General features: G+C 41.7%; 2 protein-coding genes across 4 annotated transcripts in view; one reads left to right on the top strand and one right to left on the bottom strand.

The window, feature by feature from the left end:
* kdm6a (lysine (K)-specific demethylase 6A) overlaps positions 1–5,634 on the bottom strand; it is a 230,591-nt gene extending 224,957 nt beyond the window's left edge. For 2 of the 3 annotated variants that reach the window (XM_067992902.1, XM_067992903.1), the window contains exons 1-2: positions 5,241–5,493; positions 5,068–5,131 (exon numbers count right to left, since the gene is read on the bottom strand). In XM_067992902.1, coding sequence (XP_067849003.1) covers positions 5,068–5,131; positions 5,241–5,368 — 192 coding nt within the window. In that variant the 5' untranslated portion in view covers positions 5,369–5,493. Of the gene's footprint in view, positions 1–5,067; positions 5,132–5,240 lie in introns of all 3 variants that reach the window. The other variant, XM_067992901.1, reaches the window with a different exon arrangement.
* Positions 5,635–11,066: 5,432 nt separating this feature from the next.
* The window catches only part of fundc1 (FUN14 domain containing 1), a 28,873-nt gene continuing 22,492 nt past the window's right edge, over positions 11,067–17,447 (top strand). Inside the window, exon 1 of the mRNA XM_067992900.1 lies at positions 11,067–11,369. Coding sequence (XP_067849001.1) covers positions 11,354–11,369 — 16 coding nt within the window. The 5' untranslated portion in view covers positions 11,067–11,353. The remainder of the gene's footprint in view (positions 11,370–17,447) is intronic.

Here is a 17,447-nt window from a genome sequence, read left to right as displayed (position 1 = left end):
CAGTATTTTAACATGCACTGTACAGGTCAGTGAAGCAGCTTTTTCATTAGCCTATACAGCCTTTCTACAGCAACTCAGCCACTACTTGGAATTTTATAGATCCAGCTGCTATAGTAATAGCCTCATAATATAAACACATAAAATAAATTCTCCTCCCCTCATATCCAAGTTGAATATATGCAAAATTGCCTAAAATAATTGTACATCATAGGAATACAATTATTTCAATTTCATTGATATAAACCAACTTTCACAATAGCCCGGAGTCTGACAAACAAAAAATTATATTCAGTTGTAATCTACGAGATTTAAATCAACAGAATTGGTTCAAGCAAACTATGCAAGCGGTATATCACTTTCTGCGTGATCTTCAAATAGGGCTGTTAATTTTCACTTTGAATGAAGCCTTTGAATATCCATAAAATTAGTCATTTGAACAAAAATCTGCCACTCAACATAATAGGCTTCATTTATAGCCACCATTTTGAAGCTTCCTGGATAAAATAGGAAATAATTAAAGCAAATATAATTCCTTTTAATGCTCAACAAATGTACAGCAAATATTTATCAAGCACAGGTGTGTTAAACATCAAAAAACCCCATTTTCAAATTGACTCGGGGTCATTTATATATTGTATTTATGTTCATCATTCTATTAGTCACTGGCAAATAATACCAAAAAAAGACTTCATAGTTTCACAAATATTGAATCTGTTTTGAATACAGAATGTATAGCAACACAATAAGCCATATGGAGGACTACTGCAGAACATATTTTCTCCAAAAAACCTCCAAACTACACTGAACTTGTATCAGAGGAAATAGGGCCATGAACCAGCAAAATACAATACCTGTTCCTTGGGAATTTTGATACATTACTGGGAACAAAGTACTGTACTTACATAGAATGTACAGCACAGAAACAGGCCATTCGGCCTAACAGGTCCATGCCAGTGTTTATGCTCCACACGAACTAACTTGATGTTAGCATATAATTAAAATATACAATTTACTCCTCTTAACTCAAAGTTGGTTTCTGCTTGAACATTTGAATTATTCAGTAGCATGATTTAAGAATTCTAATGAAAACAGCACAAGAGGTTTTTTAAAAAATAAAATTTAAATTAAAATTAATAGATAATTCAAATTAAGCAACTTCAAATCAGAGTAGCCACTTTTATATTAGGGTTAAATGAGTTTCCTTGCAACTAAAAATTAATTTGTAAAAATTTACAGCTGCTTAGAAAAAGTTTTATTCAAACATTTCCCTTCATCCCCATCAGACTACCTGAATTTTATCCTTAGGTTTCTCATGCATTTATCGCTACGCCTTTGGCCAGCTGCGTATGTGAAATAAATGGGAGTTATTTCTGAGACATGCACACACAGAAAACATGCCAATGGACAAATCAGTATTCTGAAAATACTTGAACTAAGCATACATGAAAGCATTCAAAATAAAGGCATGAAGTAGTAAATGATTAGTATTGTTAAAGCTATCAGTATGTTACTTGCATCGAGCAAGTAATCTAGGATGCTTTAAATCTTTACAAACTTTCAAAACTAAAAAGAACCTGTGCTAATACCAGATATTTTTCTGTATTCCTATCCATCCACTCCTACCACATTAAAAATGAATGCAGGATGTGTCTTCTGCACCAGAATACTCACACAGTTTGAATCAAAACTTAGTTTTAAAAATATAGCTTTTATACTTAACAGCACTACTCAGTAGTGGTAAATAAAATGTCACAGCATTTACAATAGGGGACTTAATGAAAACTATAATTATACATTCATAATGAAGTCCTAAATATTGGACAATTCACTAATGGATTTGGCTAGTCTACCAAAAGGAGTATATTTTTGAAATTACAAGATTTCCCACGGCATTATCACTGTTAGACCAAGGATATGTTGAAGTGTGACAGAAAATAAGTGCAACACTTAGAGGAAGTACACGCCACACACAAGATTTTATTATATACAGATTCTGAACAAATGCAGTGCGTTAACTGCAGTAAGTTTGTTTTTGACATGGAGTTAGTTGCTTATCGTTGTGTAACACTGTTTCTGAAATATAATTTTTTAATATAGATTTGTTCCTGTTAGCAACTGTCTAGGCATTGACTTCACTGTCCCTGATTTGTCACACTGCTTTGTACAACTTGGATGAGCAAAAATTTCCTCTGACTATATATTGAAAGGATCTAAGCCATTGTCTTTGGCCCCTGCCACAAACTCCATTCCCTAGCCAGCGACTCCATCCCTCCCCCCAGCCACAGTGTCTGAGGCTGAACCAGACAATCTTGGTCCTATCTGACCCAGAAATGAGCTTCCAACCACATATCCACTCCATCACCAAGACCGCCTACTTCCATCTCCATAGCATCGCCCATTTGCAGGGCTACGGGGATAGGGCAGGGGAGTGGGACTAGCTGGATTGCTATTGCATGGAGCTGGCACTGACTCAATGGGCTGAATGGCCTCCTTCCGTGCTGTAACCTTTCTATGATTCTATCTCCACCCCTGCTTCAGCAACCCTCATCCATGACTTTGTTACCTCTAGACTTGACTATTCCAATGCCCTCCTGGTCGGCCTCCCATCTTCCACCCTCCATAAACTTGAGCTCATCCAAAACTCTGCTCCCCGTATCCTAACTTGCACAAAGTACCATTCACCAATCAACCCTGTGCTCGCTGACTGACGTTAGCTCTCGGTCTGGGAACGCCTTGATTTTAAAATTTCCATCCTTGTTTTCAAATCCCTCCCCCCTCGCTATTTCTAACTTCCTCCAGCCTGACAACTCTCCAAGATCTTTGCACTCCTCCAATTCTTGCCTCTTGCGCATCCCTGATTTTAATCACTCCACCATTAGCAGGCATGCCTTCAGCTGCCGAGGCCCTAAGCTCTGGAATTCCCTCACTAAACCTCTCCGCCTCTCTCTCCTCCTTCACGATGCTCCTTAAAACCTACCTCTTTGACCAAGCTTTTGGTCACCTGTCCTAATATCTCCTTATGTGACTCAGTGTCAAATTTTGTTTAATAATCACTCCTGTGAAGCACTTTGGGATGGTTTCCTACGTTAAAAGAGCTATATAAATGCAAGTAATTGTTGTTGCTGGAGAATGACTCCACTGGCACTGGTTGCCTTTTGATGCTATTCTTTATGTGCGATCCTGGACAGTGTTAATCAGCTAATTGGCTATAGGAGCATCACAGCTGAGCTTCATCCCATCCTCACCCAACATCCACAGAACACACTTTCCAGGAGGGTTGCTGGATAGCAATCAGAAGCAGGACGATTTTTGTCCTACCTCACTGAGGACATTTGTAGAGCCCCTACCACCACCACAGCGAAGATCAGCAGTGTGTCTAGCACAAACTTAAGATCAAACTTGGGACCTCGCTGAGCCCCAGAGGAACTTCATTACTATTTTCCAACCCATTTTCTGTTAACAGAAATAATTACAAATGTTATGGGAGTTTTCATCCAACACAATGAAAGATCTGTCACCTTTTGAGGACAGACTGGTCAGGTATGGGTGCAATGCGATGATCCACATTAAAGGAGTTTCATAAAATCCTATCAAAAGCATTCTGATAAACATACACAGTCAAATGCTTTCAGCTAGACCTTAATGCTTAGTGTCTAGTCTACAAACCTGCCAATTTTGACTTACAACTATGCAATTGGCAGTTAACTCTTTCTTGTTTATAGACTCACCATATGACAAGTGTGAAAGCTTTAGAACAATCTAAAAGCAGTTATGATGTTACATTATGCTGCCATTAATTGAAGTAACACTCAATAAATGGTTGCATACTAGCGTTCAGTAAGTGAATAAAACCTTGATATTCATTTTTCAAATGATAAATATGCATTTTAAAGAAATAATGAGTGATGTCTTATCAATCGACATTACAAAAATGTACTAGGACAAAATATGAATTAAACAAACATAAAACAAATTTAACTAAAATTTAAACCTGTGGAAGCCATTTCAGCTCGGTAGGCACATGCCGGACAGAGTATTACCACTTGCGTAAACTAGGTTTTTACCTCTACCACCCAATTAAAAACAAAAACAGATGCAATTCTTCTCGGAAAGAAACCTTTTAAGAATGTAATCAAAAGCTGGAGAGATCGGACACTCCGAAAATATTCAACATTAATAAACTATACAATGTATACAAAAACTATCAAATTACAAAATTAATTTAAAAATGCGTATACTGCGGTGCAGATAAGGGAACTCTTGCAAATGTCCATTTCTATATAAAAGTTTTCCTCGAACACATGTGGTCCTATGTCATTTCAGCAATTACACCCAATAAATTTATACCCGACTTAAAATATATCTTCGATGCAATGTCACACGGACTCCACGGTATAGCAGCCATTTCATTATGTTTTACATTTACTGCTTGGTGCTACAGGTTGAGAGAGGGAATCACATTGTGTATTTCTTAAAAGCGCATAAACAATCTCGTCAACGTGCCTATTTTCTGCACTTCAATAAGTAAATTTCGTTTACACAACACACTGCAGATTTCAGGTCAGTTACAGCTGAAATCGGCCCGAGTTTCTCTTTTTGTTGTCCTCCCCTTCCAATCTCACTATTTTTCTCTCTCTCTCTCTCTCTCTCCTCCCTGTCCCGCCATCTTGGAGAGAAGCAGCCATTTTTAACGCGGAGCGAAACTTCAACCCATACACAACATAAAACCCACGGCATAGAGCCCAGAGACTTGGACGGCAAAGCAGAGAGGGGGAGGCGGAAAGTGTAACCAATGTTAATGTAACCACGTAAAAAAATTAAAAGACATGCCGTTCACATTACACGTTTAATATTTGCAAACGTCCCTGTTCATCTGCACCATTGCTTCTTAAGTTATTATGCATATATAATAAATATGAAAACACTCAATGAGCCTACCCTATGTAAAGTGAAAAGCCTTTCTCATCCTTGCTTTATTGTTCGAAAGCGGCTAATACAGAAGTTTGTTATTACTACACATAGGAAAAAAATGCCAAAAAAAACAGGCAGATCTCTCTCAGTTCTTACCTTTATTAACAAGGCCTTCGTTCTGGCGCCATCTTCATGAACCTTCAGAAATCCAAACAGTCGGCTGTGCGATAGCGACAGACAGATGACATACGTTAAAATCGGTTTTAATTTATGCACAAACACTAAAACTCAATCAAAAACACAACACAAAACTTGCAGAATTTTCTAACCTATCGAGAGTTGCAATAGAGTCTCTCTCCTGGGGCGTCAGAGTTGGAAAGTCATCCTCAATTTCACTCGGTTTTCCCGCCGCCATTTTCTTTTCCTCATCACCGAATGATACTCCACAGGATTTCATGGGGTTACAGACAGAGATGAAAAAAAATTGTTTGCAATTTATTTTTATTATTCTTTATTATTTCCGTGGACTTTTTTGTTGTTTTTTTCACATCCTTTAAGCTCTTGCTCCTTTCTACCATGCGCTGCTGGAGTCCTTATTTTTTTAGAAAAATTAAAATAGCATTGAAATAATATTAGAAAAAAAAGAGAAAAAACTTCAAAGCAGAAAGTTGTAATTGTGTCACACCGAATCCACGCCGTAAGCGCACAACCAGCAAACCCGCTCCCCACCAATGACCAACAGCCACCAAGACCACGTGCCTTTGTGTTGATTTACGTCAGTTCGTGCTGCGGGATCAACTGACACGAGAGCCCGCCCCTTCCGACTAGCGCTGACAGCGATTGGCTGTTACGTCTCCTGGTCCTTCTTTTTTTGGAACTGGCGCCGGTACCAGCTGGTTTCAGATTGGACAATGAAATTGCCAATCATTGGAATCGCGATACACGTCAACAAGGTTAGGGTTCGTCGGACTATAAAAGGAATGTTCGCTGCGCACAACTTTAGTTTTGCTCCATATTTTTGTGTTGGTGGTTTGTTGGAAGGGAAATGCGATAAGGTGTGTTGTTTACTAGTCCCTTTAATTATGTAAACACTACAGCAAGGGGCCGCCTTTTCGCGATGGAGAAATGGTCTAGAAGAGGAATGAAAAAGGGACGCGGCAAGAATGGGTTCGGTTCCAACAAAAGCGTCGCGGTCACATCCCCACACTTTCCAAAGTAAATCAGTGCTTCTGTTTCGGTGACTTTTTTTTATTCCTCCTGTTCGCAGTTCCAACTATTTACATTAAATCACCCGTGAGAGGCGGCGCCGTACAAAAAAGGAATCCGATACATGGGAAGTCGTGTTGTGAAATTTGAAAATCTTCTGATAGTCTGTTTTTTTTTCTCGTCCTTACTAGTTCGGAGAGCGCGTGACAACTGAGAATGTTCTCGCAAAATTGTACATGGTTCCCCTCAGAATTGAAGTTAACCTCTACCCTGAGCGTAAGACCTGTACAAACCCATAAATGTAGCAAGGATTAATTTCAGGCTTGAAATGGCCGGTTGTGTATTTCAATTGCAGTTTATACTATTTCCCTTTCACTTCTCCCTAGAGGAGGGTGATCTGTTTCTTCTCGGGTGGGGGGAGGGAGACAGATGGACTGTTTGACGGCCATTAATTGCAGTGCTGCTCTCCTAATCAACCAGCGAAAAGTATACTTGCTACATAGTGATGAAACGAACATTCTTCTATTTGCACCTTAAAACCACGTTGAGGTGCCCTTGACAAATATGCTCCCCTTATTCTATCCATCTTAACGCCATTCAAAATGGTGGTTTGGCTTTTTTCAGCCTGATTCGTGTGGACATAGCATTTAGGAGGAAGGTTATGTAGGACATCAAATACTTATCTTTTGCCGTGGTATTTATAGTGACAAATGCTGAGACAATCAGTGGAGTTGTACTCTAGTTTTCCTGACTTTATTTGGGTAAATAATTGTAGGGAGAATTAGACTGAACTAGTGAGATTTTTTTCTTCCATTGCAGGAATAGATAGAAGTATGTATTAGTGTTGTAATGTGTTCTAGTGGTCTTGAAATGCTGAGAGTCAACAGAACCTGACTTACCAACTGATACTCTATCTTTTTATAATAAATGCAATCTTTGGGAGGAAGGCATTCCCATGCTAATTCCTCTTCCTTCCCTTCTTTCCCCACCCCCCTCCCCCAAAAAGTGTTCTTGGAGTATTCCACAGATTACCTTGTGTGGCCTGGGCCAGTGAGCTATTTGACTGCAGTTAATGTCACGGCTGTATCCACTCATGTACTTTTAGGAAGATGTGCTAGTTAGGAATTTATGAAAATATGCCCTTGCTATTTTACTCCATGGACCAATTTTGCATCATTCAAAAAAAATGTTGAAGCAAAACATGTGAAATGTTGATGCCCTGTATAATCCAGTAGTGTGCCTCAACCCTACCATCTGGGAAGAGAATTTAATTCCACCTCCACTGTCTCAAACCTTTATCCATGCTTTTGTCACCTGGACACTCTCTAGTTTCCAAAAATTCAGCAGTTGTATCAAGTCCTGCTTGTCCATCACCCCTGTCCTGATTGACCTATGTATGCTTCCCCTATGCATTAAATTTTAAATTGTTTTTGTCTTCAAATCCCTCCACAACCTCGCCTCATCCCATCTTGTAAACCCCTTCCACACACTTTGGTTCTGACTTTTTTTAATGCATCCCACCCTCCCTTCATCTAGTCATTCTTGCCGAGCCTTCAGCTGCCACCAACTGCTTGGCATATGTTCCTTTGTTACCCCCTCAAAGGACCTTGGGACATTTTTGATGTTAAAGGCGTTCTATAAATGCAAGTTATTGAAGTGTAGTATTTGTACTCCTGGAATTACCTCATGAAGGTACTGTTTCAGTATCTCTCAAAAGTACCCAATTTTCATGTGTAAATCTAGACATAGTCAGTAATTGAGCATTACAATCTAGCCTTACCTTGTCCTCATGCAATGTCCAAACATGTTTTCCAGCAAGAGTCAGTGGATAGCCCCTCTTAGTCTAGATATTTTAGAAAAGAACTTGCATTTTTATAGCACTTTCCACAGCCTCAGGATTTGTGAAATCTGAAGATTCTACTATGACCTTAGCTGATCGAAAACTAGTCCAGCCTCGGCTTGGTAGGTCGTGGGTTCAAGCTCCACTCGAAAGACTTGAGCACTTAATCCAGGCTGACACTTCAGCAGAGTACTGAGGGAGTGCTGCACTGTCAGAGGTGCCATCTTTCAGATGAGACGTTAAACTGAGGCCCTGTCTGCCCCCTCAGATGCACATAAAAGATCCCATGGCATTATTTGATGAGCAGGGGGTTCTCTTCAGTGCCTTGGCCAATATTTATCCCTCAACTAACACCACTAAAACAGATTATCTGCTCATTTATCTCATTGCTGTTTGTGGGACCTTGCTGTGCACAAATTGCCTCCTGTATTTCCCTATGTTACAACAATGACTACAGTTTAAGAAGTACTTCATTCGCTGTAAAGTGCTTTGGGATGCCCTGAGGATGTGAAAACTGCTATATAAATGCAAGTCCCTTTCCTTTGGTAACAACTAGGTGGCAGGGAAGTCCTCACTGGCAAACTTCCACTGGCAGAGCAGAACTTCTGCAATACATGGAAACGGCATAAATCATGATTTTTTTTTTGAATGCTGTGAGGTAAATCTTATAATATGCATGCTAGGGTTTTTTTTAATTTGTGATGCATTTACTAAAGCAGTGATGTGTTTATTTACTGTTCCAGAGACACAAAATGGTCTTTATTTGCCCCTTTTTATCTTTTCCCCCTTAGTGCTGCTCGACCCTGCCCCTCCCATCAACAACAACTGGCATTTATATAATGCCTTTATCGTAGTAAAACAGCCCAAGACACTTCACAGGAGCATTATCGGACACAAAATGATCGGCGCGTGCAAGAAGCCAGAGGACCAAGGATCGTCAGAAACAGCCTCGGGCCTCATCACCCCAGTGAGCTGCGGACGGCAACCGGCGTCCCAGTGGAGCTTTCCAGTTTTACAGAGACCAGTTCAGGCTAGCTGTGACATTGACAGCAGCCCTCAGACAGATCTGGGGATGGGGGAAAGGGAAATGAAAGTGGGGGCAAGCAGCGGCCGATAGTACCCGCAGTACTGCTGTGGAGCCAGAAGGAGCAGTGGAGTCACACCTTTCCCCCGTGCTGCACCCGAAAAACAGGCGCGGCAGGGTCCAATTTCGCTCCCCTGGTCTTGACCCCACTCGCAATGCTACAGGAAATCAACTAGTAATATATTAAATCCAGTATGTGATTTTTTTTTTTTGTTTATGATTAACCTTTCTTCTAGGTTCTCTGCACAGTGCTGGCTCTTGCTTATCTATCGGTCTTTTCCAGATCAGCGCTTCTCCTTGCTTCCCTGGACCTCGGCCCTTTCTCCACCACTGCTGTGTTGCGATCTGCCTCAAAGCCCACTTCCACCCCACAGCTCTTCAAATGTGGTGCTGGCTCTCTGCCAGCCCATTTTTAGTTCGCATTGCTCCCTGTTCCCATCAATCATTTTCCTTTGTTCACCTCTCTCAGTCTAATAGTCTGCCTGTTCCTAAAGTGCACCGTTGGATGTTGTTTGGTCCACTGTGGGCCAATGCCTTCCTATTTCCAGGGGAAAAAAAAAACGTAGCAGAGCAGTACAATCAGTGCTCATACTCAGTAATCTATCTATATTTAATTTTTTAATTGAGGATAGCCTGTCTCCTGTCAACATTGTTTATGGACTTGTAATGTTAATTGTGTCCACACCCCAATTACATGTGTAATTGCCTGTTACGCCTGTAGGTAGCGCCGTGAGTTTTCCAGATTACTACATTGTGTTTACATAAGGTAAATATTGAAATGCAATGTGCAAGTTGTATTTGCACAATGGGTGTGGTAGGGTTGGAAAATCCCAGAAATAGGCCTTGTCTGTACTCAACACGGGTTGCACAGACGATCTTTTCGGGATTAATATATGCTGCTGTCACTGAAGGCTCTCAATGGCAGCACAGCACAAGCGTTCTGAAATTATGTTGATAAGTGTACACATTGTTGTTGTTTTGATCACAACTGATTGACAGCCCTGTCGTCAAATAATTTAAGGTCTTCTAACCAGAAGATCTTTTGATGTTCTTCTATTCTATTCAATCAGAGTCAATTGTTAGATTGATTAATTCTGCAAGGAAGAAAGCAAAAAAAATGCAAATTTAATTTCATAAGGCATGCAGACTATTTTTCTTTTTTTTCTCTAAATTAGGCCCCCCTTTTATAAGAAGGGGGGGGGGGGTGTGGGGTGTGCTTAACAACTAAAAACCAAACAAACCAAAACCAAGTGTTCAAATCAAAATTTTATTATCCTCGGCATGCAGACTATCAATTCATTTGAGTGAGAAAATAGTTTTTGAAAAGCCCAAATTAAAACAGCAGCCAACAACGGTCACCTGGAATTTCCATGGAGGTTCTCCCAATCTCCTGCTGCAACTTGGAAGATTATACGGAGAAAGCGAAAAAGGTTTTTATAAAAGGGAGTACGTGTTCTTATGACGAGTTAAAAAATCAACTGGAAAAATGATTTTCAAAAATGTACTTATCCACAAGAGCACAGTAATCTGTGGCAAAGATTGTTACTTATGCAAAAATGTGATCCATCTTATTTATGAAAGCATTTCATGGCCCCGTGTATTTGTGTACCAATGGGCTTATTATTAAGTAGTAGCGGAGGGTGAAGTCACGGAGCAAAGCTGCTATGGCGAGAAATTTAAAGGGCAAAGTTCTCAGGAGATTCACGCCCCATTCTGGGAGAGTCCTGGACAATCCGGAAGGGTTGGCAACCCTATATATACACACCAGAGTTAGTCATTGAAGCAGAGACCATGTGAACATTTAAGAATAGGTTAAATAGGCATTTCTTCTTGAGAGCAAGATAATGCTGATACTTTTCAATCGAAATAAATGAGTTTCATTTGCGATGAATCAGGTTTGCTAAGTTCATTCATTTCTTGTCGATTTGTCCACGATTTCTGAGCAGTAGCGGTTGCTGTTCCACTGACAAGGGCGAGACACACGGCCCCGCCCGGGTACGCGTAACCTTAAGGGGAGGTAGTTACTCCTTTACGTATAACCCCACCCTGGCCTGTCACACAAACTCACTAGAACCAGGTCCAAAAGTAGCTTCGTGGAAAACATGGGAGTTTAATAATAACCATTTATACGTATTTTCCAGCAGGAATGTACTTTTTTATATCTGCGAGCTAACGCGCCACTGGCGCCGTGCCTGTCCAGCTACCCTCCAGCCCCATCACCATGGCGCCCGGCCCGTCATTCTGACCCCACACAGGATGTGTTTCCGGGTTAGGAGCTGGAGATATTTATCAACGTTAAGACCAGCTGCAGTATGGCGGAGCGCGGAGGTAAGTAGGGATAGAAGCGGCGAGTGAGCCCGCACTGTTCAATTCTGTTTAATTCTCTCCGTTTATTTCTGTGCAAAGGGGCTTGTGCGGAGTCGCCGAGCACGGTCCGATTGAGTGTGGAGAAAGTGCGGGATCACAACTGCAGCGGCGTCCGACCGGACTCGTTTGTTGTGACGGTTGGAGGAACATGTCTGCTTTCTGTCTGATCCTTGCCATTAAGTAGTTGCGTATTTTTGTTTTAGTTATAATGTATTAAAGATGCTATTTAGCGCTTTTTAAAGATATTTTCATTGAGCTCATGGCTTGCACATCTCTGACCCCTCGCTCATATATAATTGCTATGAAAAAAAGTAATAAAAGTCATATCTCCACCGGTAGACGTCATGGTGTCAAAATTACATCAGAAGAGTTTCTGATTTAAAATATATTACAGAAATAGACATGAAATGGGCAACAATTTAATGTGATATGCAACCCTTACAATTGAGAGTAACCCAGTGTAAAATCTCCAGTGGATTATGATCAGTCTGACGATTGGAAACCTGGAGGATATGGTACAGAAAGTTGTCGATTGAATGTGATGTTTGCTCAGTGAAGGAAGGAAGCCATGTGATATTTTCGTTGCATTTTCATTCCGAGTGCCAAATGCGCTATCCTACGTGCTCTTTCTCTTCTCTAGATCTTTTCTCCGTGTAGAAATGAAGCTTATCCCACAATTCCCTAAACTATAGTTTTTTCAGGACCGCAAAACTGTGGAACTCCTTAACTCCCTCTATAGTTTCATAAGAAATAGGAGCAGGAGTAGGCCAAACGGCCCCTCGAGTCTGCTCCACCATTCAATAAGATCATGGCTGATCTTCAACCTCAACTCCACTTTCCCACCCAATCCCCATATCCCTTGATTCCCCTAGAGTCCAAAAATCTATCGATCTCAGCCTTGAATATACTCAACGACTGAGCATCCACAACCCTCTGAGGTAGAGAATTCTAAACATTCACAACCCTCTGAGCGAAGGAATTCTTCCATATCTCAGACCTAAATGTCTGACCCCTTATCCTGAGACTATGTCCTTTAGTTCTAGACTCTCCAGCCAGGGGAAGCATCCTCTCAGCATGTACCCTGTCAAGCCCTCTTAGAACCTTATAGATTTCAATGAGATCACCTCTCATTCTTCTAAACTCCAGATAGTATAGGCCCATTCTACTCAATCTGTCCTCATAAGACAACCCTCTTATCCCAGGAATCAATCTAGTGAACCTTGCAACGCATCTAAGGTAAGTATATCCCTCCTTAGGTAAGGACTTTCTTCCTCCTACAATCTAACTTTTTTAAAACCCAAGCCTATTCTCTGCTACCTATTGTATCTTGTCTTCTCTTCCTTTGTTTTGCATTATGGACTATAGCTGTTCATCTTGGGTTCTCAAATTTTTAGAAAAAGTTATATAGGTTTACCTGCTGTGGAACAAATGGCATATTCAGCAACTTCAGAGCGATTAACAAAATATGGTTTACAACACACTTAAACATATTGAAGTGTATTTTAAGGCAGGTATGTAAAGATCACATTTTTATGCCAAAATTGGTGATTGTCACCTTAAAATGACAACAACTTGCATTTATATAGTGCCTTTAGCATAGTAAAATATCACGAGGCGCTTCACACAGGCATAATCAGACAACAATTGATGCCAAGCCAAAGAAATAAGATATTAGGAAGGATGACCAAAAGCTTGGTCAAAAAGATGGATTTTAAGGATATTCCGAAAGGAAGGGAGGGAGGTTAGGAGGAAATTCCAGAGCATGGGGCCAAGGCGGTTGAAGGTATAGCCACCAGTTATGGGGCAAAGGAAAGGAGGGATGCCTAAGGGGCAAGAGTTGGAAGAAAAGAAAGTTGTTGTTGGGGGGGGGGGCATGGTTGTAGGGCTAGAGAAGGTTACAGTGATAGAAAAGGGCAAGACCATGAAGGGATTTAAACACAAGGATGAGCAGTTTATATTGGAGCCAATGGGGGACCAGGAGCTAATATAGGTCAGCAAGGATAGGAGTGATGGGTGAGATGGACCTGTTGAGGGATGGGATATGGGAAGCAGAGTTGAGCTGAAGTTTACAGATCATGGCAGTTAGGATGCTGGCAAGGAGAGCACTGAAATAGTTGAGACTCAAAGTGACAAAGGCGTGGAGGGGAGTTTCAGCAGCAGGGGTGGATGCAGACAACGTTGCAGAGGTGGAAGTAAGGGGTCTTTGTGATAGAGAGGGTATGGAATTGTAAGCTCACCTTGGAGTAGAATAGGATGCTGAGGTTGTGAACTGTCTGATTCAATCTGAGACAGTAGCCAGGGAGGGAGATGAAATTGGTGGTAAGAGTACAGATTCAACCCCAAGAAAGAGGGCCTCGTAGATCATAGCCCATTCTTTCAGCCAATGATAGTGGACTATAGGTACAGTACTCCTGTGCTGGGAACAGACATGCAAGATCTGAGAGAGAAAAGGATGCTGGGAAGCATGTTCATTTTTATTGTACTTACTCTCCTCAACAGTGTAAAAGGCAGACTGCTCCATCTGTTCAGGTCTGCCTGTGTGGTGGTGGTAGTGCACCCTTTTTGTGGCAAAATGGATCCTTTGCCAGTAAGTTTAACATGTACAACATCTACTTTCTTTGTGCTCATTAATTTGAGATATGGCTATGTTTTATGCAGCTCTGCATTCACTTAGCAATCCTATGTCTGCGTGAGTATCAGTAGCAGGACTGAACTTTGACATTATTATTGCTTCCAAAGGTGTTTCAATCCAACTAATATTTCTGTTGCCCACATTTTCTATCCTCTTATTTTGCCTCAGCAAGGTCCGTTTTAGTAATCTTCAACTCCTTGCTCAGAATCTCTCAAAAATTTTCATTGACATCAGTTCAAAGAACTTAAGATTTTCCCCCTTCATTTTTCTTCAAATTTTTTATCATTTCTATTAACTTTTTCCTTTGTTTTCTGATTCCTATTATGTCCTTTTACTTTTCAAATTCTTTCGCTATTGTAATATTTACTGGTTCAGTTTTCTGCTATGGTTTTATTCTTTTTCTTACAAAAATCACATAGAATGTATAGCACAGAAACAGGCCATTCAGTCCCACAGGTCCATGCCAGTGTTTATGCTCCACATGAGCCTCCTCCTTCCTTCATCCAACCCTATCTGCATATCTTTCCATTCTTTTTTCCCCCATGTGTTTATCTAGCTTCCCCTTCTAATCCTCCCTCAATTTCTATTTTTTTATGTTGATTTCCCAATTTTTAAAATTCCTGTATTCCCATTAACATTTTCTTTTGCTCTATTTTGATCTTTAAAACAATGTATTTTAGTTCATAATCACCTTTTACTATCTTTCACGTGACTTTTTTTAAGTGTCCTTTAGTTTTACCCATTTTGCATTGTATCAGATTCTTCTTTGTTATGTAGCCTTTCTGAATGGCTTAGTAACATTTTTTGTTGCTGCCAGTACGTTTGTGATTAGATTTGAGCTTGATTACTAGAGTCCCTTGGCTGAGTACTGCTAGCGGAAGATGGTGCATGGTTCATAGTAGATCAGTTTGAAAGTACTAAATATGTATTTTCAGGCCTTATTTTTATGAGTGATTATTGAATTATTACATCTGAATTCTGAGCTGTAAGTATTGATAGTTCAGCTGTCAACAGTGAGCCTGGTGTATGAAATGAGGCCTGATGGGATATAAGGACAACAGGATTTGTAAGCAATAATTCTATATTTTTTTTTAGAAAAAGAGGATATGGTTTAAAATGCAGAGCGCCTCATGGTTTTTCAAGTCTTCAAACAGAAATGACCAAGTTTGGGGCACTGAACCACGGACAAATTGTAGTGTCACACCAACAAAAGTAGTAACTAAAACTAGTGGCTTCACCACCTGTACTACAGAGTTTGTACTTGAGTATATGGAAGCATGGGGAATGTTCTGTTTGATTGTAGCCACCTGAATGAGCAGGTGGGGCTTTGGCTTAACTTCTCATTTGAAAGACAACGAGATCAATTTTCGGATGGCCAAGCGGGTGCACTTGTGGCTCCTAAAATTGGGGATTCCCAGAGCGGGTCCGGAGCCTGGTTCTCCAATGACGTGAATCGGTGCGCGCGCAGCCCCTGCATGCAGGACTCCCACCGGCAATTAAAGCCAGCAGGGTCCCACTTAAGATCATTATCTGGGTACTTGAGGTAATTGACAGACCTCATTAGTTGGAGATTTTAGGAGGATTCGGATTTTGGACTACCCAGAGCGTGTTTCCCATGCCGGGGGAAACACTCCCTGTTTAAACAGACGTGTTGCAGCCAGTGGCAGCTGCAAAGGTCCATTTAACAGGTGCGGGGTAAACCCTCATTCATTGCAGCAGGGCACTCTGTCACCTCAGACAGTTTTGCCTGCCACACCGTTGTCTCCACACTCCAAATTATTAAATCATACCCTAAACTCTGCTGTCCAAACACATTTACCTACTTTGTGGACCCCCTCACACTCACACCGTCAGGATGGAGGGGGAGGGTCCATTGCTGCATTCATCACTCCATTGGAGGACGAGCAACATCACCAGCCTCGCCAGGCATGCCGTCCACCTCCGCCAAGTGGAGCTCCACAACACAGTGCTGTGCAACAAGCACCTGCACAAAGTAGTCATGCAACTACACATACACCCAATGTAGGATGACCCAATGGGTGGCATCAAGGGTGTTCATGGAGAACCTCATGAAAGGGCATTATTGCACAAGCCAGCCAAGAATGACCAAGATGTGGCAGTAGTAGTGACAATATAATATGTAATGTGAGTTGATCAGAAATCAAATATAAGTAAAAACCATGATAAACCCTCAAACACCCTTGTGCATCCCCTTCGTGCTCACGCCACGTTTGCCTTACGCTTCCTACTACACATACGCGATGCATGCCCTATGGCTGCAGCACAGATAGTGGCAGGTGGGGTGAGGCTGACCGTGAAAGAGATGCATGAGAGGGTGAGTATGAGACAGAGCCATGAGATGGTATGAGGATTGGGTTGAGTGGTAGTGGTGGGATGAGTACTGGGGAGGTGAGGAAGTGCAGGTAAGATGAGGATGAACTTTGAGTGGGTGTGAGGAGTGATGTGATAGAGTAGTGTTGGCAGTGCAGAAGGAGATGTGAGGTGGGGGCGGTGATGTGGCAGACAGAGTGTAGGGGAATGAGTAAGTGTACTCACTTCGGCTGACCTACTAAGGTCATTGAAGCGCCTCCTGCACTGTATGCAGGTGCGTGATATGTTGGTGGTGCTGGTGACCTCCTCTGCCACCTTGAGCCAGGCCTTCGTGGTGGCAGAGGCAGGCCACTTCCTCCTGTCTGCCGGGGAGAAGATTTCTGTCCTCCCCCCCCCCCCCCTCCCCCCCACCACCTCCTCACCCCATCCAATAGGACCTGGAGTGAGGCATCATTAAATCTGGGAGCAGCCTTCTCCCTGGGCTGCTCCATGCTGTAATTTTGGCTCCTTTCTGCATCATCAGTCAGTGGAGGACTGCCCCTTTAAATAGGGCTCCTCCAGCTGACAGCCTATGATGCGGGTGTGCAGTCCGCCCGCTGCGCAGCTTTTCAGCGCAAAACCCGGAAGCCAAGGTAAGTGGCTTCAATTTACTTACGATCGCGTGGGGAACTCACCGATTTTACTGGGCGGGTTACCCACGCGCCCAGTAGACCTCCCACTGGCAACCCGCCTCCCTCGTAATATCTGGCCCAACATCTCCAACAACACAGCACTCCCTCAGTACTGCAGTGAAATGTCCATCTAGTGGGGCTTGAACACAAAACCTTAAGAGGCAGAGTGCTGCCATTGAGCTAAGCTGAAACTTGAAAGAAAAATGTTTGCTCAGTGCCTTCTCCTTTAAAATATTTAGAAACCTTGATCCTTTTTTTTGGATTGTAATATTGACCTTCATCTTTATACAACAGATGGGAATCCAAATACTTTCTGATCCTACTGTGCAGTGTGCCATTTTGGGGAGTGGAAAAAATAACAAGTAGCTATATTTCTTCTTTCACATTCACGTATTGTAAACTATG

The sequence above is a fragment of the Heptranchias perlo genome, chromosome 11, assembly GCF_035084215.1.
Source record: "Heptranchias perlo isolate sHepPer1 chromosome 11, sHepPer1.hap1, whole genome shotgun sequence".
In the NCBI taxonomy this organism is placed as follows: Eukaryota; Metazoa; Chordata; class Chondrichthyes; order Hexanchiformes; family Hexanchidae; genus Heptranchias; species Heptranchias perlo.
This window is presented reverse-complemented; position numbering and strand designations above follow the sequence as displayed.